The sequence below is a fragment of the Stegostoma tigrinum genome, chromosome 18 (assembly GCF_030684315.1).
Source record: "Stegostoma tigrinum isolate sSteTig4 chromosome 18, sSteTig4.hap1, whole genome shotgun sequence".
Classification (NCBI taxonomy): Eukaryota; Metazoa; Chordata; class Chondrichthyes; order Orectolobiformes; family Stegostomatidae; genus Stegostoma; species Stegostoma tigrinum.
Genome location: NC_081371.1, coordinates 20,069,328 through 20,093,491, shown reverse-complemented (window position 1 = coordinate 20,093,491; position 24,164 = coordinate 20,069,328). Strand labels below are relative to the sequence as shown.

The 24,164-nt window shown below is 41.6% G+C and overlaps 2 protein-coding genes across 2 annotated transcripts in view; one reads left to right on the top strand and one right to left on the bottom strand.

The window, feature by feature from the left end:
- The window catches only part of LOC125460833 (structural maintenance of chromosomes protein 1B-like), a 148,035-nt gene extending 138,565 nt beyond the window's left edge, over positions 1-9,470 (bottom strand). The window contains exons 1-3 of the mRNA XM_059652374.1: positions 9,223-9,470; positions 8,676-8,690; positions 4,061-4,249 (exon numbers count right to left, since the gene is read on the bottom strand). Of these exons, the coding sequence (XP_059508357.1) occupies positions 4,061-4,249; positions 8,676-8,690; positions 9,223-9,331 (313 nt within the window). The 5' untranslated portion in view covers positions 9,332-9,470. The remainder of the gene's footprint in view (positions 1-4,060; positions 4,250-8,675; positions 8,691-9,222) is intronic.
- Positions 9,471-9,525: 55 nt separating this feature from the next.
- LOC125460766 (RIB43A-like with coiled-coils protein 2) overlaps positions 9,526-24,164 on the top strand; it is a 55,842-nt gene continuing 41,203 nt past the window's right edge. The window contains exons 1-2 of the mRNA XM_048548650.2: positions 9,526-9,825; positions 10,632-10,713. Of these exons, the coding sequence (XP_048404607.1) occupies positions 9,709-9,825; positions 10,632-10,713 (199 nt within the window). The 5' untranslated portion in view covers positions 9,526-9,708. The remainder of the gene's footprint in view (positions 9,826-10,631; positions 10,714-24,164) is intronic.

The following is a 24,164-nucleotide window of genomic DNA, read 5'->3' as shown; positions in this document are numbered from 1 at the left end:
CCATTGAAAGTCGAATTCAGGCACCAACACCATGTGAACAGCTTCCATTCCTCTTCCTGTAGCTATTAATTTGCCACTAAATCTAACTCCAAACTAAATTAAAAAGTTCAATCCCGAAAATCGAATTTAATTTACTCAGCTCAGAGATTCAAAGTCCTGGTTTCCATTCCCAATCCACAGAATTAGTATCTATTAATTATTGTCATTAATACTCACTGTATGTTTAATTTCCAGAATTACAATAGATGCTTTTCAACCCTATCATTTTACAGAATAGCAGAAATTTATGAGTATGAAAACCCATCTTATTACTGGTTGAAAAAAATCTTATTTCCAAGAGTTCCTGAGATCATCTCAAGAGTTGTGTTTTGATTTTAGGGTCTTTTTCTCATTCTAATTAACTCAATTATAAGATGAACTCATAGAGAAACATTATCTTTGTGATTATGTTGTTATTTTTAGAGTTTCCTAATCAAAAGCACTTTCTGATTTTCATGCAGTTAATGAATGCAACGCAATATGAACCCATACTAACAACAGATTACATACATCAAGCTTCAGTAAAAGCAGAAAGGTACAGTCATCCACTAGAAGGTTGCATCAATTTTCATTACTTTCAGCCCCCAACACCACCACAGGAAATTAAAATATGACTGATCTTCTTTCACAAGCTGCTGTTCCAGTTCTTGGTCCAGGCAACTCCACTGGGCCTGCTCCTGACCTGTGTGTTTTTGATTCTGGTCACCTTCTCCATTCTTTTACTAGAATCATAGCGATATAAAGATACAGGCCCTTTGGTCCAACACGGTCACAGCAATCAAGTATCCTATATAAATCTAGTCCTATTTGCCAGCTTTGGCCCACATCCTTCTAAATCCTTCCTATTCATATACCAATCCAGGTGTCTTTTAAATGTTGTAATCGTACTAGCCCCCACCACTTCCTCTGGCAGCACATTCCATATATGCACCACCCTCTGCATGAAAGAGTTGCCCTTTGGGTTGCTTTTATATCTTTCCCCTCTCACCTTAAACCTATGCCCTCTTGTTTTGGTCTCCCTCACCCTAGGGAAAAGACCTTACTTATTTACCCTAGCAATGCCCCTCATGATTTTATAAACCTCTATAAAATCACTCCTCAGCCTCCAACATTCCAGAGAAAATAGCCCAAGCCTATTCAGCCTCTCCTTATCGCTCAAACTCGCTAACTCTGGCAACATCCTCATAAATCTTTTCTGAACCCTTTCTAGTTTCACAACATCCCTCCAAAGGAGGAAGGCCAGAAGAGTGACCAAAAGTGACCGAACCAATGTCTTGTACAGACGCAACCTCTCAACTCCTTTATTCAATGCACTGACTAGTAAGGACGAGCATACCAAACGCCTTCTTTACTATGCTATCTACCTGCAAACTCCACTTTCAAGGAACCATGAACCTGCACTCCAATGTCTCTTTGTTCAGCAATACTGCCCTGGACCTTGCCATTAAGTGTTTAAGTCCTGCCCTGATTTGCCCTTCCGAAGTGCAGCACTTCACATTTATCTAAAATTAAACTTCATCTGCCACTCCTCAGCCCATGAGCAATTCTGATCAAGATCCCACTGAACTCTGATATAACCTTCTTCGCTGTCCACTACACCTCCAATTTTTCTGTCATCTGCAAACTTACTAACTACACCTCCTATGTTCACATTATTTCCCCTTTCTGACCTCCTGATTTCCCTCTTACTCTTTGCTCTATAAATGACAAAAAGTAGGTGACCCAGCACTAAACCTTGTGGCACACCATTGGTCACAGGCCTCCAGTGTGAAAAGCAATGCTCCACCACCACCCTCTGACTTCTACTTTTGAGCCAGTTCTGTATCTAAATAGCTAGTTCTCCCTCTATTCCTTATGATCTAACCTTGCTAACCAATCTACCATGTGGAACCTTGTCAAACACCTTACCAAAGTCCATACAGATAACATTCACTGCTCTGCCCTCATCAATTCTCTTCGATACTTAAAAAAACTCAATTAAGTTAGTGAGACATGATTTCCCATGCACAAAGCCACGCTGATTATCCCTAATCGGTCCTTGTCTTTCCAAATACATGTAAATCCTATCCCTCAGATTCCCTTCAACAACTTGCCCACCAATCCTATAGTTCCCTGGCTTCTCCTTACCATCTTTCTTAAATAGTGACACAACATTAGCCAACCTCCAGTCTTCCAGCACCTCACCTGTGGCTATTGATGATACAAATATCTCAGCAAGGGGCCTAGCAAACTGTTCCCTCGCTTCCCACAGAGTTCGAGGGTACACCTGATCAGGTCCTGGGGATTTATCCACCTTTATACATTTTAAGACATTTAGCACCCCCTCCTCTGTAATATGGACATTTTTCAAGATGTTGCTATTTATTTCCCCACGTTCTCTAATTTTGATATCTTTTTCCACTGATGTAAAATATTTGTTCAGTATCTCCCCCATCTTCTGCAGTTCCACACATAGGTGGCCTCACTGATCTTTAAAGATCTCTATTCTCTGCCCAGTTACCCTTTTGTTCTTAATGTATTTGTAGAATATCATCAGATTCTCCTTAACCTGATGTGCCAAAGCTATTTCATTTCCCCTTTCTGACCTCCTGATTTCCCTCTTACTCTTTGCTTTCTCTCCCAGGCTCCACTCCAAAGGATGTTGACAATTTCAGTCAAATGGGCCATTATTCAGGATAGTGACAGTAAGAACTGCAGATGCTGGAGTCAGAGATAACACAGCGTGGAGCTGGAGGAACACAGCAGGCCAGGCAGCACCAGAGTAGCAGGAAAGTTAACATTTCGGATCAGGGCCCTTGTTCAGAAATGGGGAGGGGGAAGGCAGCTCAGAAATAAATAGAGAGGAGGGGTGGGGCTGGGGAAGGTAGGTGGGATGGTGATAGTTGAGTGCAGAGGTGGGCATTAGTCAGTGAGGTGGGAAGAGCGGACAGGTGGGAGAGAAGTTAGACAGGTTGTGTCAGGTCAAGGAGGCAGGGATGAGAGGGAGGATTGGTTGGTCATGGGATGAGGGCGGGGGGGGGGGGGGGTGGGGGGAGTTGTTATTGTTTGTCGCAAACAGAGCGCAAATGCTCTACAAAACAATCTCCAAGTCTCTACTTGGTCTCACCATCCCTAACCTGACACAACTTGTCCATCTTTTCTCCCACCTAACCACCCTCCCACCTCACTGACCAATCCCCACCACTCCCTACCTGCACTCACCTATTACTTCCCACCTACCTTCCCCAGCCCCACCCCTCCTATTTCAATTTATTTCTGAGTTCCCTTCCTTCTCCGCATTTCTGAAGAAAGGTCCCGACCTGAAATGTCAACTTTCCTGCTCCTCTAATTCACATCATTCAGGACAGTTTTTTGAGCCTATCTAATGATAGGTTTTTTCTTCTCCACTTTTCATTTTTGTTGCTCTTCCAATCACTGATTCTGCTGTAAAAGCAGAAAGAAGGGGGTCTGTCATTGGGGAACTGGAACAGCAACATGGGCGAGACAGAATCTGTGACTGGGGGAACAACTCCTCACACCCAGATTTTATTCCCCTGTGCTCCTCAAATTACACTGTGCATTGCTTTCTTGCTCCTTGGCCCTTCAACTGTTAAACAAGAATCAGAAGAGCTATAATGTGTTCTGAGAAGCCATGATGTAACAAAATATGAAACTATGGGTCGGGAGTCTTCAATTTATCACTCCAGTGTTTACCTTATTGTAGGTTATTTTGGAAACTCTTTCAGCTCCCACCATCATGCATTTTGAGCCTGATTTTGACGGATGTTTTGGCTACTAATTGTTTTTCTTCCCAAAACACGTTTGCACGTCAAAGAGAATGACAAAGAGTCCTATTAAAAATTTTTTGCGATTGAGGAACACGGGTTATCTTTCCAAAACCATTTTAACTGCAACTTATTTAATTACATTATTGGTTCCAGTTACAGAAATACAAGCATCAACTAAAAGACAGACTACCAATACAATTAAGTCATGTCAAAACCTTACAACTGAAACTGCAGCCCTCCCCTCCCTATATTACCAATAATGGTTCTAGTAAACGATAGCTCCTCTTCATTTTCCCTTTGATACAGCATGGTGACCCTTGCAGTAGATGACACAGGATGCCCTATATGAGCACCGTGAATCAGATCTTTGATGTGCTTCACTCTGAGGTTGGCAGTTCTCTCACCCATCACAAAACTGATTGCATCCATTACATTGGATTTGCCTGTTGGTGAAAGCAAAAAAAACTGTACTGGAAATTACAGAAATATTCATAGTAAAAAGACAGTAATTACAACATAGATTACAACTTATTGCAATACAAAAACAATACTTCTAAAGGTTACACCTACTTACCATTATTTCAAAGTCTGTAAATGTGAACGCCAGTGAAAGCAGTCAATTCAACAGTTACTTTATCCAATTTAAAAGAAACATAAACATTAAATGTCTGCAAATATTGCCAGAAAGAATTTCAATTGATATAACTTTTCAAAATCCCACAATATCCCAAATCATTAGGAACCCTAAGAGGAGAGATTTTATTAAAGAATCAGTTTTAAGTTCGGGACTCTATTTTACATTGACAGATTCCGCCAAATTTGCTAAAAACACATGATAACTAAAGAATATCAACAAATCACATTAAATCATGAGGGTCTACAATGAGTGGCTATCAATATAAAATATAGCTTTGCGTAGCTCTGACACATATGTTTGTTGTGAAATTATACTTGTCAGTACTGCACATGGAAGGGCAGATTTTGCTGTAAAACCTACTGATTGAATTGGAGCTAACTTAGGTTATCATAGACCAAGAACGTGGTGTGATTTAGTGGCCTTTTATTTGAAGATCAAAACCAAAACAACCAACAGAAATTTAGATACAACCCAGGAAAATGCCATGTGCCAACTGTGAGTACCATTTCTCCCAGAAAGAATTCTGTTAGCACAGACAGTACAGCACTCTTTACTGTTTCACCAAACACTTCACTGGATTAACAGTCTCAGAATTATGAAGTCAAGAGTGTTGCCATTTGAAAGCTAACACCGTCCTTGGATGGCATTTACTGAGAGGGTTGATGAAGCTAGTGAAGTAGGTATTTGCCCGTACTGACTCTCGAAAAGTATTTGATAAACATAACAGACTTAGTCAGTAAGTAGTATATTGTCCTTAATGGGACAGTTGGGAATTGGGTTCACGGCTCGCAGGTAGTTGTGAAAAGATTCTTTGCTAACTACAGAGAAGTATGCAGTGGTTCCCCTAGGTGTTGGTGCTATCAGGACCACTTGTTTTCTTTTTATGTATAAATAATCTGCTGAGTGGATATAGGTTTGTATAATTTTGATGTCTATGAATGATACAAAGCTTGCCTCAAGAGTACAAGGAACAGCAGAATGTAGGACACAGATTGATGAAGATGGCAGTTCAAAGATGTGCAGGATAGGTGGATTGGCCATGGGAAATGCAGAGTTATAGGGACTGAGTGGGGTCCTGGGTGGAATGCTCTTTGGAGAGGTGGTACGGATTTGATGAGCCAAATGGCCTGCTCCCACACTGTAGAGATTCCATGAGTCTATTCTATGATATGACAGATACCAATTAATATAGGTAATGTGCAGTGATACCCTTGAGAACAACATGAAAGGCAGCATGTTTCAAATGGCCTTACTTCAGGAGTATAAAAAAGACGGACCATGGTGCACACGGAGGCGTGGAAGAGAATCTCGAGAATATTTACAATGATAAAGCCAAAAATGTGTATTTATAAACATCAGGAAAGGATGGACAAGATGGGATTTCTTTCTCCACCAAAATAAAAGCTGAGGAGAGATGTAGATCAGTAAATTTATGAGATATATTTGTAGAGAGCAAAGAAAGCAAATGTGTCCTTTTGTGTGGAAGAGCACAACTAAAGGCCATTACACAGACAGTCACCAAAAAATTTTATGACAAATTCAGAACAAACTCTTCTCCGCAAAGAGTGATGGGAGTGTGGAACTAACTACCATGGGAAGTGATTAATGAAGTTTGCATGCATTTAATGGGAAACTGACAACCACAGGGAAAAGTGGCAAACAGCAAGTTAGAATAGTAGTGTGAGAGGAGTTAGGAGGAGGGTTGATGGGAGGACAAACATGGATGATTGACTGGCATTTTTTCTACCTTGTATCTGCCATGTAATTCTATGCAAATCTTTTGAGGGCAAGTTGTTATTGCAACAAAAAAAACATGAGAAATTGAATTTTGAAAAGGAGTTCAGAAACACAAAATAATGTTCATCAACATTCAAAATATATAAGGGCAGCGGCAAATATCCTCCCAAAAGGCCCTGGAAGATTCAAAAATGCGGGGATGTTGAAGTCTATCAGCACCAAACATGAGAGAGGAGCAACCAGTGATTGGCACAGTGGTAAGGACAAGCAATGGTGAATGGCAGCAGTGAGTGAGATAACCAGGGTAGGGAAAGGGAGTCCACTGAAGCCAGTAAAAACAAGGCCAATTAAATATTTTCAAAATATAGTCACTGTTGTGATAAGGATAAACCATCAACTAATTTAAGGAGTCTAGGATGAGGGAGTATGATCTAAAAATTAGGGGCGGGTCTTTCAGGCATGAAATCAAGAAATACTCCTTAACGGGATGGGCTGTAGAGTTTGGAGCTCTTTCAGAACTGAAATTAATGTTAGATCAATAACAATATACATCAATTATTCAATTTAAACGGAAGTTCGAGATCTGACATACTGTAAAAATAGTAGTACCTGCCTAATTACAATCTTCTAGTTGTGTGTGTGTGAGATGGAAACACATCAACTGGGATCTTACTGTTTAGGATGGTCATTTTTTGAATACAGAAGCATGCGTCAGTTATTTAAAAACTTGTTATGCTTTCTTACACCTGTTGCCTTGAGCCAATTTAATTACTGAGGCGTCAAGAAAATTAAAGCTTTCCTTTTGTATTGTGGCTTTAAATTTAAGACCAGAAGATGCAGCAGAAGCAGAGGTAGGACTTTCAGGCCATAAAGTCAAATCCATCAAGATCACAGCTGATCTAATAATGTTGAACTCCATGATCCTGCTTTACCCCCATAACTCTTGATTCCCTTAATGATTAGAAATGAGAATATCTGTAAATGTACCTAATGACCCAGCATCGACAGCCCTCTGTAGTAAGAAATTTTATAGATTTACCATCCTTAGCGAAAAACAAATCTTCTTCATCTGTCTTAAATGGGTGACTCCTGACCCTAACATTTGCCTTATGGTCCTAGACTCTCCCACAAGGGGGAAACAACCTCTCCTCATCTATCCTGTCAAGCTTCCTACTACCTCCTATGAGGTTTCTCCTTCTCCTAAGCTCCAATGAATAAAAATCCACCTACTAAACTTCTCCTAAGAAAATCCTTCCATAGCAGAGATCAACCTTCCCTTGGCTGCCTCCAAGGCCAGTATATCTTTCCATGGGTAAGGGAACCAAAACAGTTCATTCCCTTCCGGTTATGGTCTTATTTACTGCCTTCTATTGTTTAACCAAGACCACTCTAATTTTACACTCCATTCCCTTTGAAATAAAGGCCAATATTCTGTGCAGCTTTCCTTTTACAGCTGAACTTAGATGCTAGTCTTTTTCTGATTCATTCACTGGGACTCCAAATTCACTCTTGTGCTGCAGTTTTCTGGAGTATTTATCCATTTAAAAAATATTCAGCTCTTGTATTCTTCTTTCCGAGCCCATTTTCCCCACATTACATTCAATCTGCCAAGTTTATGCCCACTCACATAACTTGTCAATATCCCTCTGTAGATCACAGAAGATCATAGAATTCTTACAGTACATTGACCCTCAGAGCATCCCACCCAGACCCATCCCCCTACAACCCACTTAATCTATACATCCCTGAACACTGAAAAATTTAGCATGGCCAACCCACCTACCCTGCACATCTTTGGACTATGGGAGGAAACTGGAACACCTGGAGAAAATGCATGCAGGCACGGGTAGAATGCGCATACTCCATACAGACAGTTGCCAAAGGGAGGCATCCAACCCGGGTACCTGGCAGTGTGAGGCATTAGTGGTGACCACTCAGCCACTGTGCTGCCCAGATTCCTGTGTTATCCTCATTACTTGCCTTCCAATATAGTTTTGCTCCATCCGCAAACCTGCCAGGAGTACATTCATTTCTATCAAACAAATCATTAATATGCATTGTAAATAGTTGTGGCCCAAGCACTGATCTCTGTAGGACTCACTAGTTAGGTCGCCAACCTGAAAATAGCTCATTTATCCCAACACTCTATCTTTTGTTAGTTAGCTTTGCTCTACCCATAATCAGCCATCTCATTTAGCTGGTCAGCTGGTTTGTGATGCAGAGCAATGCCAACAGTGTGGATTCAATTCCCTCAGGTCACTTGGAATAACTCTCCTTCTCAATTTTCCCCTTACTAGAGTTATGATTACTCTAGGTTAAACTACCACCAATCATTACTCTCTCTGAGAAAGCAGCCCTATGATATAGTATTTATCCATCTTATACCCACAACAGTAATGGGCTCCTGTCTTACTAAGTAGCTTTATGTGCAGCACCTTATCAAATGCTTTTTGGAAATCAAAATATATTACATCAACTGGTTCACCTGTATCTACCTTGCTTGTTACCTTCTCAAAGAACTACAGTAAATTTATCAGATATAATTTCATCTTCATAAAACCATGCTGACTCTGCTCTATTATGTTTCTAAATGCTCAACCATTACTTCTTTTACATTAACCACTAATATTTTCCCAAGGACAGATGTTCAGCCAACCAGCCTATTGTTACCCATTTTGTCTCCTTTTTGAACATGGGTATTACACTAGCATTTTTCCAATTGCCTTGGGATTTATCCAGAATCTATGGATTCTTTTATGCCTTACAGTTACCTTCCTTAAAATTCCAAGATGCAACCCATCAGGTCCAGGGAACTGGTCTGCCTTTAGCCCCATTTGTTCCCCAATACATTTCATGGGCAAATGATGCCCAATGAGGAAACTGACTAGTTCTCCTAGTTTTGCTTGTGTGTGTGATTTCAAATACCAAACGTCAATACAGATGAGTCACTCTGAGAGGTGGGCGGGCGACGAAAGCTTTATCGGTAAGGAGCGAGTTTTGTGGAAGGCCTTCCCTGAGAATGTGAAGGATAGTGTTTCTGACCTGATCCATTTGGTCCGATGATGCAGTTAAACCGCATGAAGGGCCCGATCAATTGTCGGCCCCGCCACGACTTGAAATTTTCAACTTCAATTAATTGTAAAGTTCCCATTCCTAAAGTCTAATGTTTAAGAGGTAGTTGTGTCGGCCTCTATAGTGATGGCCTCTCCGTTCCCGTCGAAAGACGCCAAAAATTGTCCTTAACACAACTTCTTCAACCGCCGCAGAATACACAACACCTATGACACCAGATTGCCGCCAAACAGAGATCTCGCGATACTCTCCAGAAATCCCGTAACCGTTGCCCGATCGCCTAGCAACTGTTCTGTTTATCTCTTTTGTGGGGCCGGAAAATACTTAACGGAAGGAACTTTGCTTGACTCGTACTGTTGAAGACAATAATTTGTCACTGGTTTATTTGCTCTTCAAGGTCTTTTTTAATTTCATATATACTTAGCTTTCAGGTTATGAGAAGAACAAAACTGGAAAATGCAGAAACTGGGTGGCCCGTTTGATTTGAAAGAGGCTGAGATTATAGCGAGACGAAGAAACTTGGAATTGCAGAGGCAGAACAGGATTTTTAATGCCAGACTCAGAACAATTGGGGTAAATGCGCCATTTAGTATAATTTTACTGCGGATTTTAGTCCGGAGTTTATACTCATGTGTGATTAGAATTTTATAATATCAGGAAATAAGATGACGCATCAATAAACTTGGAAATAGTGGTATGCAGTTTAAACAAAACGTGTACTATTTATCTAGTCATTCGCGAAGTAGTATTGGAAATTAAAATAAAAGGTGCCTTCATTTCTCAAACTGCTTGGAACATTGTCCACATATTGAAGTACAACTATTCCTAACTTACTGACGTGTAAGAATAATGTCATCTATGCAACTACTAAACCTGACTTACTTTTGTACGCAAGCATTTGGAAGGTAGAGAAGGCGTTTGATGGAATATAAAATCAATCAACTTTTCATCAGGTTTTAAAAGTAAAGAATTATAAAGAAATATTTGCATAAAGATTAATAATTCATATTAAAAGAAACCACATAGCAAAACCTTTCTCTTTTGCCTCTGATTTGGCTTTTTTTAAGCATTTATTACTGGTAAATACTATTTATTTTATTGGATCATGAGCATTGTTCTTAAGACCATATTTATTTGACATCCCTAACTGCCTTGAGAAAGTGAGCAGCTGTAGCCCATATTCACCAATAGTGCTGTAAGAGAAAAAATTCCAGGAGCTAATATCAAAAATGGAAATTGGTTTATACATAATGAAGTATTACTTTTACAATGAACATTATTCCTGTTTTCATAGTGAGCATGATCCACAGAAATAGAGAAGTAGACTGAAAGAACTTAAGTATTTTTAAAATGTATACTGATCAGTTTTGTTTTAGTAGATTGATCAACAGGCATTGGATGGCCAAATCAAAGATAAGAAAATTCAGGAAGAGACAGAGGCTAGAAAACATTTAGCCTATGGTAAGTTATTTTGAATTCTGATAAATGGGAACATAATTTAAGGTAATGCATAAACTTGCATATTAGGACACAAAAAATGCTGTCAACTGTCTGTTCAAATACTTGCAAGTGTTTGATGATGGGAGAGACATTAAATGAATATTTTGCATCACATTTTACTGTGGAGAAAGAAATGGAGGCTACAGAATGCAGGGAAATAATATTGCTGTTTTGAAAACAGTTCAAATTACAGAAAAGGATGTGCTAGAGGCATCAGAAAATGTAAAGGTGGAGAAATCTCTGGAATTTAGTGTATCTCAGGATATTGCGGGAGGTTAGAGAGGAAATTGCAGGGCCCCTTGCAGTAATATTTGTATCATTAATAACTACAGGTGGGGTGCTGGATGACTGGACAGTGGCTAATGTCGTGCCTTTGTGTTCTTTTTATTCATTCATGGAAATGAAGGTGTCACTGGCCAGACAGCATTTATTGCCCATCTGTATTTGCACAGAGGGCAGTTAAGCGTCAACCATATTGCTGTGGGTCTGGAGTCACACGTAGGCCAGACCAGGTAAGGATGGCCGTTTCCTTCCCTAATAGACACTAGTGAACCAGTTGGGTTTTTCCTGACAGTCAGCAATGGCTTTATAATATTCATTGCAGTCCTAATTCCAGATATTTATTGATTTCAAATTCCACCATCTGCCATGGTGGGATTCGAATCTGGTCTCCAGAACATTATTTCGGTCTCTGGATTAACTGTACAGCCATAATACCACTAGGCCATCACCTCCCCCTGTATAATGTAAGTCTGGGGTAGAGCTTTCAGTCTGACTTCAGAGGTGGGTAAGTTGTTGGAGGTGATTCTGAAGAATAGGATTTGTATGTATTTGGTGAGGCAAGGAATGATTAGGGATGGTCAGCATTGTTTTTTTTGAGGGAAATCATGCCTCACAAAATTGGATGAGTTTTTTGAGGAAGTAACCAAAGAATTGATCAAGCAGAATGGTAGACTTAGACTTTGCTTAGACTTTAGTAAAGTCTTTGACAAAGTTCCAAATGGTGGACTAATCAGTAAAGTTAGATCATATGGAATTCAGGGTGAGCTTGCCAATTGGATACAAAATTGGCTTAATGGTAGGAGACTGAGAGTGATGGTGGAGAGTTGTTTCTCAGACTGGAGGCCTGTTACCAGCAGTTCCACAGGAATCGGTGCTGGGTCTGCTTTGTTTGTCACTTACGTAAATAATTTAAATGACAATATGGAAGGCATGGTAAGTTTGCGAATTACACCAAAATTGGGGATATAGTAGACAGTGCGGAAAGTTTTCTAAGATTACAAAGAGATCATGATCGATTGGGTCAATGTACTAGTGCAGAGTGGCAGATGAAATTTAATTTGAATAAATACGAGGTATTGCATCTTTGCCAAACAAACATGAGCAGGGCTTATGCAATTAAAAGTAGGACCTTCAGTCATGTTGTAGAACAGAGACCTAGAGTTCAGTTTCATAACTTCTTTGAAGTTTGTGCCACATGTAGATAGGCTGGTTAAGAAGGTTTTTAGCATGCTTGCCTTCATTGCTCAGAATTTGAGTATAGGATTTGGGACAACACGTTAAGGTTGTACAAGATGCTGATAAGGTCTTTTATAGAGGCGTTATACTGTGTTCAGTCCTGCTTGCCCTTTTATAGGAAGCATATTATTAAGCTGGAGGGGGTTCCGAAAATATTTACCAGGTTGTTGCCAAGAATGGAAGGTTTAAGTTGTAGGGAGAGGCTAGATAGGCTGGGACAGTTTTTACTGGAGCTTAGGAGGTTGAGGGGTGACCTTCTAGAGGTTTTTAAAATCATTTGAGGGGTATAGATAAGCATAAGGTGTGGAATAGCAGGTGCCTTTTCCCTATGGTGGGGGATTTCAAGATTTGGAGACATATTTTTAAGGTGAGAGAAAAAAGATTTAAAAAAGGACATGAAGGAAAACTTTTTTACACAGAGAGTGGTTTGCGTGTGGAATGAACTTTCAGAGGAAACATTGGATGTGAGTACAGTTACAACGTTTAAAAGACATTTTGATAAGTACATAAATAAGAAAGACTTGGAGAGATATGGGCCTGGATAGGGGACAGGATGAATTGCAGAAGGGTGAGAGTAGGGTTAGAGGGGTATTTTTCAGAATAGCAGGTGGTGACTCATGGGGTTCCGCAGGGATCAGTGTTGAGACCATAATTAGAGTTTAATACCTTTTTGTTTCTGCTTTTTAGTTTCGTCCCTGGCTGCACATCTTCCTTCACCTCTTTCCTCTTTCTACCTAAATAATTGGTCCAGGTGTGGTCATCCTGTCTACAGCCCCAGTCTGATCCATGCAGGGAGCAAGAATTGCAAACCTGTTAGACAAGTTCAAGGGCTGAGGCTCTTTCAGCACTACTTCAGAATATCTCTACCTTCTCACTGGTAGTCACACGCTCCTGTCTCTGACCAGAGTGCATTTGAGGTAGTTAATCTGAACAGTGTGACTGCCTTCTGAAATACAGTCTCCAGGTGACTCACCCCCCCAACCCTGATATGTCGCTGTGCTGAAACATCTGACTCCAGCTCATCAATTCTGAGCTGAATTTCCTCAAGTAACCAACACTTGCAGAAGATCTGATTAGTTTGAACCGCAATGAGGTCCACCAGCTACTACATTATGCAGTTACAACATGTAGATTTGCCCAGAACCTCTTTAGTTCTTAATTTAATTTTTAAAAAATTCTTTTAATTTGTAGCCTGTAAGTATTTTCCCTATTTTCTCTAACAAACTATGATCCAAAAAAGGGAAGCAAAAAGCACATCTTCCCCTCTGCACTGAATTCTCACTTTGCATCCAAAATCTTTGGAACTATGTAGTCACTCAGTTTGAGACTCACTCCAGATATGACCTTTCCTTCCTGACTATGCAAAACTAACTGTTTCTTTTCAAGGACAAGCAACCCATAATATAAAAGAGCATTTAGTAACTGTCCCACATATCTTCAAGCTTTTACACTGTTTTGAGGAAGCAACTTGTTAAATTCTGGGATGGGCATGCATAAAGTATGCCATGGACAAAGAAATAAAACCCAGAGGGGCATTTCCATCTGCCATTCGTAATGAGCATCATAGAATCATGCAATAATGCAGCAATGAAGGAGGCTGTGAGACTCCTTGAGCCTACGCCAATTCTTTGAAAGAGTAATTCAGTTAGTCACACTCTAGTACTCTTTCCCCATTTCCCTGCAATCTGTTTACTTTTCAAGTATTTATCCAACTCTCTTCTGAAAGCTACTATTGAATCTGGATTAGCATAATGTGGAGCTGGAGGAACACAGGAAGCCAGGCAGCATCAGAGGAACAGGAAAGCTGACATTTCGGGTTGGGACCCTTCTTCAGAAATTGGGGAGGGGTAGGGGGCTCTGAAATAAATAGAGAGAGGAGGGTTGGGGCTGGGGAAGCTGGATGGGGTGGTGATAGGTGACTGCAGGTAGGCATTGTTGGGGTTGGTCAGTGAAGTGGGAGGACTGGATCGGTGGGAGAGTAGACGGACAGGTCAAGGAGGTGGGGATGAGAGGGAGGGTTGGTCATGGGATGAGGTCGGGTTTGGGGAGATTTTGAAGTCCACATTGAGGCAATTGGATTGAAGGCTCCCACGGTGGACTATGAGGTGTGCTCCTTCAGTTTTGGGATGGTGTCGTTGTGACACTGGAGGAGGCCCAGGATGGACATGTCATCCAGAGAGTGGGAGGGGGAGTTGAGATGATGTTTTGGTGGTCAGGGATATGGTCATGATCAAGGGAGTGGTAGGAGGAGGCGTAAGAAAGTTGGCCCTGGCCTTGGAAATGTATAGGTCAGTGCGCCATACCACAACTGCAACTTCCTTGTCTGCGGGTTTGATGGTGAGTTTAGGTTTGGAGCAGAGCGCTGCACATTCTGTGGGGGAGAGGTTGGAGTGAGTGAAAGAGGTGGAGAGGTTGAGGCAATTGATGTGGTGACAGCATTTGGAAATGAAGAGGTGGAGGGATGGTAGGAGGCCTTGGAGTGGTGTCCAGAAGGATGGGGTGTGTTGGAGGCAGGAGAACGGGTCTGTGGAGGCGGGTTTAGAACATTGAATCTGGATTACTGTCATAACAAGTAGTGTTTTACAAATCCCAACTACTTTTCCATTTTGAAAATAAAATTTTCCCCTTTTGATACCTCTGCTTCTTTTGCTAATCATTTTAAATTCATGTTTTCTGGTTGTTGAACCTTTAGCCATTGGAAACAACTTCCTTTTTTTAATTTATTCAGTCTAAGCATACCATTATTTCAAAACCTTTATTGAATCTTCACAGCCTATTTTGCTGTATAGAGGACAACTCCATTTTCTGTAGTCTCTCCTTATAACTGGATCTCTGGAACTACTATAATAAATCACTAGTGTATCCTCTACAAAACTCTTTCATCCTTCATAAATTGTGGTGTACAGAATTAGGATGCTAGGGTGAAACTGATCTTTTATATAGGTTTAGCATGACCTCTTAGTTATTAACTGATTTGTCTGTCTTGTGATCTTCAAAGATTTCTTCAGAAACTTCTCAGGTCTTTCCATTCATACATGATCTTTTAACTTGTACTGGTTAACTTGTATTGTCTCTTTGCTCATGAATTTCATTTTCTCAGTATCAGACCAATCCACCAAACTGCCCATGTCCTCTGAAGTTAGTTACTATCTGCTTAAGTGTAAAATATCTAAACTTCGCAGCATTTCATGTGAACTCTGAATGGAAAGATAAAGAAAGGTTTATAGAAGTACTGCTTTCTTTGTAGCTGTCTGTTCCATTTCAACCTTACTTCCAAGAAGAATGATTTCAGATTCATTGAAAATTGACACATTGATTTATACTGAGCATTGTGCTTATGTTATAACAGCATGAATAATCATCAATGCCTCGTATCTTTCCAAGTAGTTGTATCCTGCAGGTGCAATGGAGGGAAAATGTTTTGGATGAAATGTCAAATCATCGTGGTTCAATGATTCATTAAATCTTTGACCTGGATCTTGTGCTTAGAACACAAGCCTTGCTCACAACCAACCCTCTACAACTCCATCTACTCTTGTGACAGTGCATTCCAGTTCTAATTCTTGATATTACATCATCTTTTTGCTGTCAGTTGAGAGGTGTACTTGAAATATTTTCCTCATGAAATTCTATTAACATTGTTGTAGGTTACATGCACACAATGTCTGTCTGAAAGAAACAGCAAAATAGGTGGACACTAGAGATTCAAAGCCATCCAAGAAATAACAAGGGTACTGCTGGAGGTCTACCTTGGCAATAGGAAGTAGCAGTTAGTAGTAGATGAAATTCATTCATAAAATGTTAACACAAGTATACATAAATAAGTAGAGCAGGGGAGTTTACCAGTAAGATTGAATAAAGTGTTTCTATTAGCACAAACACTCATGCAGTAGTGCCTCACCAAATGATGTCCCTTTATATTTGAGTCCTGAAAGAACATTTTGCAGTTAAGCATCACAGGCAATCTTCATGTGACTTTTGCTGAAGTGGCTACAACAGCAGAGCCATGGAGCAGTTTCCACATCTGACATCCTTTAGCAATTCAAGGGCATTGAAGCTAATTGTATCCTTCACCAAATACTAAGCTCATTAATGAACTGTACTTCTTTCTGCTCTAAATGGCTCAGATTATGGATTCAGTCGATTTGTTTTTGATCTTTGGCATCAACTCCATTTTCTTGTCTGCTCTTTGTAGACCTTGATTCCCTGAGAGATCAAAAGTCTGTCCACCTCAGTCTTAAACGTGTTTAATAAAGGAACATCCAGGTCATGTGGAAGTAGGGAATTTCAAAGAATTACAATTATTTGAGCCAAGAGAACTCTGTCTTAAATGTTCAACCCTTATCATGAGACTCATCCCCCATGTTCTAGATTTTCAAGCTAGTGTCCACCCTGTAAAGCCCTTTTGGAATCACCTATGTTTTAATGACACAGCCTTTCATCCGTGCAGACCTAAATGACTCAGCTTATCATAATGGGACAATCCCTTCATATCAGTGTATCAGGCATTTTAAGAACATGGATGGCTCAAAGACCATGAAGCAGGGATTCTTAATTCTGTTGGCATCAGATCCCTACTAACATAAAGTGAAATTAAAAAAGGAAAACAGAAATTTACATGGAATTAAGTCCTTGATCTTTTATTTGTTTATTTATCAGAAAGGGGCTGGTCCAGGATTTATTAACTATTCCTATTTGGCCTGAACTGAATGATTTGCTGAACATCTTCAGAAAGCAGTTATGTGAGTCTGACTTAGCCCTGAGTCTGGGATCATATTTCAGCCGGACCAAGAAAGGACGGCAGATCTCCTTCTTTAAATGCCACTAGTGAACCAGATGAGTTTTTACAGCAATCAACTGGATCACCATTAGAATAGCTATTAGTTTCAGATTTTTATTGTATTCACATTTCACCCTCTGCCATGGCAGGATTTGAACTCATGTCTTCGAATCATTCACCTGGGACTCTGTACTGTGACAATTTGCTAGTATGCTGCTACTTCCCTCTCTCTCCATGAGGTTTTTTTTCTGGCAAAGGCAGAACCTCCAGAAATATTCCATTTGATTGACCAAGCTGTCCAATTTAGGGCCTTCCCAAGGCCATCGCTACTTGCTGCTGGAGGCACTGTTATACATTTTCCTGCTTGAAACCTTCCTTTCTTAGAGTATCTGGAGAAATGTTAGTAAATAGGTGAAATTTACTTGAGAGGACCTTCTCTGCCTTCTTATCTGTTTTTGGTGCTTTGTGTGGGATTCTGGCTCAATGGCAGATATTTTTCCACCTTAAGGTCTAGGTTGGTTAAATATTCAGGTGTCATATGGTTAGCAGTCATTGATTCATTTGCTGCTTCCTGGCAGGTCATCCTTGCACTTTGAGACCTCCCTAACACTGAACATACTTCTAGATTCATAACATGTAGGCCACTCTAAACTTCACTTGAGCCATTGTAACTAACACTTAAGGTGCCACGATACCATTAGGAGAACTGCTTGCCTCTACGTTATCCACCAGACATTTAGGCTCAAACAACTGAGTTTCTTCACTCAGAGAGTGGTAAGGGCGTAGAATGCCTTGCCTGCCAATGTAGTTAGCTCAGTCACATTAGGGGCATTTAAACAGTCCTTGGATAAGCATATGGATGATAATGGGATAGTGTAGGGGGAGGGGCTTAGATTAGTTCACAGGTCGGCGCAACATTGAGGGCTGAAGGGCCTGTTCTGCGCTGTATTGTTCTATGTTCTATGTTGTATAACAGAGACAGCTGGAGGTTCAGATATATAATTCTTTGAAATTTGCTTTACAGGTAGACATGATTGTTAAGACAGCATCTAGCATGCTTGCTTTCATTATTCAGAACTTTGAGTATAGGAGTTGGAACATTATGTTAAAGGTTGTACTGGACTGAGGCCTCTTCTGGAGTGCTGTGTGCAGTACTGGCCGCCCTGCTATGGGAAGGCTATTATTAAATTGGAGAAGGTTCAGAAAAGACTTATCAGATATTGCCAGGAATGGAGGGTTTGAGTTATAAAAATAGGCTGGGTAAGCTGGCATGTTTTTCACTGGAGCATTGGAGGTTGAGGGGTACCATAATAGAGGTTTTTAAAATCATGAGGGGCATAGATAAGATGAATAGCAAGGGTTGTTTCCTTATGATGGGGGAGTTCAAAACTAGGGGCCGTATTTTTAAGTTGAAAGGACAAAATTATAAAAAGGACATGAGGGGCAACTTCTTTATACTGAGAGTGGTTTGTGTCTGGAATGAGCTGCCAGAGAAAGTGGTAGATGCAGGTATAGTTATAATATTTAAAAGTCATTTGGATAAGTACATGAATAGGAAAGGTTTGGAGCAATATGGGCCACATGTTGGAAAGTGGGACTGGTTTAATTTGGGAACATGGTCAACATGGACTAGTTGGATGAAAGCATCCAATTCCATGCTGTATGACTCTATGAATCACTTCTGTGAATAAGTTTCTGAGGCTGCCCTCTGGTTACTGGTTCAACAGCGTAGATTTAGCCATTTGTGCCTAGCTACTTGATATTGCTATGGAGTTTGGGATCCTGTACTTCCTGAATTCTATTCCCACCATGTTCTGAATTCAGAGGAATAACTGCACTGATTGGAAGGTCAATACTGTCAGCCTTATTCTTGTTCAACATTTATCTTCTCAGCACTTCTCTCCAAGTCCTTTCAGATGCCATCTTTAATACCTGGCTTAGCCCCATGTGATATTCAGCTATCCACTCATTGATCTTGTTGTCTCCTTCAGGGGATATGGTGAACACATGGACAGAGTCCAGTGGAAGGACTGGTTCTCAAGGGGATAAGTATGAGGTAGTTTTCTTAAAATAAATCAGCTCTAGAAGGGGCTTGGGCCACTTTCTTTACTTTCAGGAGTGAAAGTACACAGATGATCATGCAGAATATAATTTAATCATTCACACTGACTGTTACTCTCCAGATGATTGGAGATGGTGCTGTTTTTGGCAATGCCATAGACTTGCAAAGCTCTTGCAGGTATTTGCTCTTGAGGTTACACCCTTGATTACTGTAAAGTTGACATGAAACACTGAAATTGACAAACTAATCGTACTAAAAATCTGTCAAAAACATCCGTGAATATGAGAACGTGCTTGGATGCTTTATTGCTAAGGTCAAGGATAAGAAATTCTATTACAAGGAACTCTTAGAGGTTTCTTGGAAACCAGGGATCCGATATTAGGATATGGTTGTTTCTCTGATTGGCACCTTGGAACAATAAGATTGCTGTCTTATCAGCACCGTTGACTTTTCCATCTTTTAACAATCTTTTTGAACATGTGCTGCTGTCAACAATTGACATTTGAAACTGTCAGGAAGGATGAGTTATTTCACTTTGTTTTTGCTGTCATCAATGTAATAGGGGATTCTGTCCTCCTTTCTGATCCTCTTCTAGCACCTCAGCAGTTTCTGTGCTTGTTTGGACTCCCTCATCAGCTCATATTGGGTTGGTGAATTTCAGGCCTTAAAGGACGGGTACAGTCTACTGACTGATACCAGCATCAAACATAAGAACATAAGGAATGTGAGGAGTACGCCCTTCAGTCCCTTAAGCTTGCCCCCCTGACTCTATAAACTCATCACTAATCTCGCCTAGGCCCCAACAACTCCTTCATGCCAGCTTCTTATACCACTCAACTACTTGATTATTTCAAAAATCTATCTGTCTCCTCTTAAAATACTTTCAGTGATCTGGCCTTACAATTCTGTAGGTTAGAGATTTCCACTCTCTAACAGAAATAATTTGTTTGCTTCTCAGTTTTCATCAGTCTTCCCTTATTCTATGACTAGTTTTAGAATCTCCAGTGGTGAAAACATCTTCTCAATATCTACTCTTCTAAGCCTTCTAAGAATCATACATGTTTCAGTAAAAACACATCTCACTCTTCGAAATTTTAATGAATAAATGTCGAAGCTGTTCAGCTGTTCTTGGGAGACAACCCCTTCATCCCATGAAACTGGCCACTAAATCTCACTTGAATTGCCTCCAATGCCAATATATTCTTTCTGAAGCAAAAGTACTTAGTAGTCCATATGCAACCTCCCCAATACTCTGTGCAGTTGGAACAAAGCTGAAATGCCATTTGAATTAGAGATAAGACAGTGTTGAGCTGGAGGACCACAGCAGGCTAGGCAGCATCAGAGGAGCAGGAAAGTTGATGTTTCAGATCGGGACCCTTCTTCAGATATGGGGAGGGGGAAGGGAGCTCTGAAATATGTAGAGAAAGGAGGGGTGGGGTGGGGAAGGTAGAGGGAATGATGATAGGTGATTACAGAGAAGGAGTGATGGGGATTGGTCAGTGAGGTGGGAGGGTACTGATAGGTGGGAGAAAAGATGGACAGGTTGTGTCAGGTCAAGGAGGTGGGGATGAGAGGGAGGGTTGGTCATGGGATGAGGCCAGGTGTGGGGAGATTTTGAAACTGGTGAAATCCACGTTTAGGCCATTGGGTTGCAGGCTTCCGAGACGGAATATGAGGTTCTGCACCTCCGGTTTGCAGATCATTGTGACACTGGAGGAGGCCCAGGATGGACATGTCACCCAGGGAGTGGGAGTGGGAGTTAAAATGGTTTTCGGCCAGAAGGTGTTGTCATTTATCAAGAACAGAGTGCTGATGCTTTACAAAATCGTCCTCGAGCCTCTGCTTGGTCTCACTGATGTCGAGGACGCCATATTGGGAACAGTAGATGCAGTTAAAGGATGTTCGCGTGACCCGCTGTCTAATGTGGAAGTTTTTTTTTGTGCCTTGAATGGAGGTAAGGGGGTGAGATGTAGGGGCAGGTGTAGCACTTCCTGCGGCTGCAAGGAAAGGTGCCGGGGTGGTGGGGTTAGTGGGGAGTGTGGAGCGGTTGAGGTAGTCATGGAGAGAACAGCACGTAAGGTTGGGGGGAATATCTCTTTGGTTGTGGGGTCAGATCGTAGATGGCAGAAATGGTGGAGAATGAGACACTGGATGCAGAGATTGATGGGGTGATATGTGAGGACATGGGGGATTCTGTCTTTATTTTTGTTAAGGGGAGGGTATGTGAGGGTAGAGTTGGGGAAACACAAGAGATGTGGGTGAGGGCATTTTTGATCACCTGAGAGGGGAAGTTGAGGTTCTTGAAATAGGAGGACTTTTCGCATGTGTGGGAGTGAGACATCCCATCTTGGCAGCAATCGCGGTGGAAGTGGAGGAATTGAGAGTAGGGGATTGCATTCTTGCAGGAAGGTGGATGAGAGGAGGTATAGGCTAGGTAGCTGTGGGTGTCGTTGAGCTTGAAATAAATGTCGAGGTATAAAGGCGGTCACCAGAGATGGAGACAGTGAGGTCCAGGAATGAGAAGGAGATATTGGAGATGGCCCAGGTGAATTGAAGGTTGAGGTAAAAGCTGTTTGTAAAGTTGATGAACAGCTCAAGTTCCTCATGGGAGCACAAGGCAACGCTGATGTAGTCATCAATGTAGCGGCGGCAGAAGTGGGGGATAGTGCCAGTGTAACAGTATTTGCATTACTTGCTGCATCTGGATATTAACTTTTCGTGCTTAGGGTAACAAAACAAAGCAGTACGGGATGAATGCTAGGACACTAGGAAGCTCAGAAGAGGGATCTTGCTGGTTTGCAATGCCAGCAACTTGGGCTCAATTCCCACCAGCTGAGGTTACCATGAAGGACTCCCCTGCTCGACCTCTCCCCTCGCCTCAGGCATAGTGAACCTACTCACCACTCATCTCTCTCTGTAATGTGAGAGCAACCCTATGGTCCTCTTGGATTAGGGTGACTTTACCTTTAGTCAGGGAGGCATGCTGTGATGAGGACAAAAGGATTCTGCGAGGAGATATAGATAGATTGAGCATGTGGGCAAAACCCTGACAGATGGAGTTTAATGCAGTAAAGTGGGAGGTCATGCAATTTGGTAAAAAGCTGGAGGGAATTGAGCCCAAGTTGTTGGCATTGCAAACCAGCAAGATCCCTCTTCTGAGCTTCCTAGTGTCCCAGCATTCATCCCGTACTGCTTTATTTTGTTACCCTATGCAAAGAGCATCATCTGGTGATGCACAAGAATAGCCAGGTCCCTCTGTACTGCAGTTTCTTGGACTCTGTGTCCATTTGAATAATAGTCTGCCTTTTGATTCTTTTTACCAAATTGCATGACCTCCCACTTTTCTGCATTAAACTCCATCTGTCAGGGTTTTGCCCACATGCTCAATCTATCTATATCTTCTTGCAGAATCTTTTTGTCCTCATCACAGCATGCCTCCCTGACTAAAGGTAAAGTCACCCTAATCCAAGAGGATCATAGGGTTGCTCTCGCATTACAGAGAGAGATGAGTGGTGACTAGGGTCACTATGCCGGAGTCGAGGGGAGAGGTTGAGCAGGGGAGTCCTTCATGGTAACCTCAGCTGGTGGGAATTGAGCCCAAGTTGTTGGCATTGCAAACCAGCAAGATCCCTCTTCTGAGCTTCCTAGTGTTCCAGCATTCATCCCGTACTGCTTTGTTTTGTTACCCTATACAAAGAGCATCATCTGCCACTGATCTGCCCACTTGGTCAATCTTTGTGTCATCTGCAAACTTACTTATCATCTCCCCCACATTCTCATTACCATTATTTATGAATATCACAAACAGTAAGATCAGTGATCCCTGTGGAATGCCACAGGACACCGGACTCCAGTGACACAAACAGTCTTACCACTACCCTCTGTCTCCTGTCACTCAGCCAATTTTGGATCCAACTTGCCAAGTTACCCTGGATCCCAGAGGCTTTGTCTTTGCTATTGGTTACCGTATGGGGTTTTGTCAAAGCCTCTGCAGTCACTTCCTTTAAAGCACTTGGATGCAGGCCATCAGGTAATTTGTCAAATACTTTTCTCTTCATGATCAAGGTGTTACAGCCCTTTCCTCTCAATAACTTGCTTAATTAACTGATACATTTGGGATGTTTCAGTGTCTTTCACTGTAAAAATTGATGCAAAATATTGATTTAAATAATGTACCATTTCTGTGATCCCTTGACTGATTCCCCACATCATTCAGTGGTCTCCATTCACATTTTATGTGCTAGAGATCATAAAGCGTAGAGCTGGATGATCACAGCAGGTCAAACAGCATCTTAGGAGCACAAAAGCTTACGTTTCGGGCCTAGACCCTTCATCAGAAATGGGGGAGGGGGTGAGGGTTCTGAAATAAATATGGTGGGGGGGGGAGGGGCGATCGAAGATAGATAGAGGAGAAGATAGGTGGAGAGAAGACAGACAAGTTAAAGAGGCAGGGATGGAGCCAGTAGTGATGAGTGTAGGTGGGGAGGTAGGAAGGGGATAGGTCAATCCAGGGAGGATGGACAGGTCAAGGGGGTGGGATGAGGTTAGTAGGAAGGAAATGGGGCTGCGGCTTGAGTTGGGAGGAGGGGATAGGTGAGAGGAAGAACAGGTTAGGGAGGCGGGGATGAGTTTGGCTGGTTTTAGGATGCAGTACGGGGAGGGGAGATTTTGAACCTTGTGAAATCCACATTGATACCATTGGGCTGCAGGGTTCCCAAGCGGAATATGAGTTGCTGTTCCTGCAACCTTCAGCTGGCATCGTTGTGGCACCGCAGGAGGCCCAGGATGGACATGTCATCTAAGGAATGGGAGGCAGAGTTGAAATGGTTAGTGACTTGCAGTTGTTTAGTGCAAACCGAGCGTAGGTGTTCTGCGAAGCAGTCCCAAGCCTCCACTTGGTTTCCCCAATGTTGAGGAGGCCACAACGGGTACAATGGATGCAGTATACCACATTGGCAGATGTGCAGGTAAACATCTATTTGATGTGGAAAGTCTTCTTGGGGCCTGGGATGGGGGTGAGGGAGGAGGTATGGGGCAGGTGTAGCGCTTCCT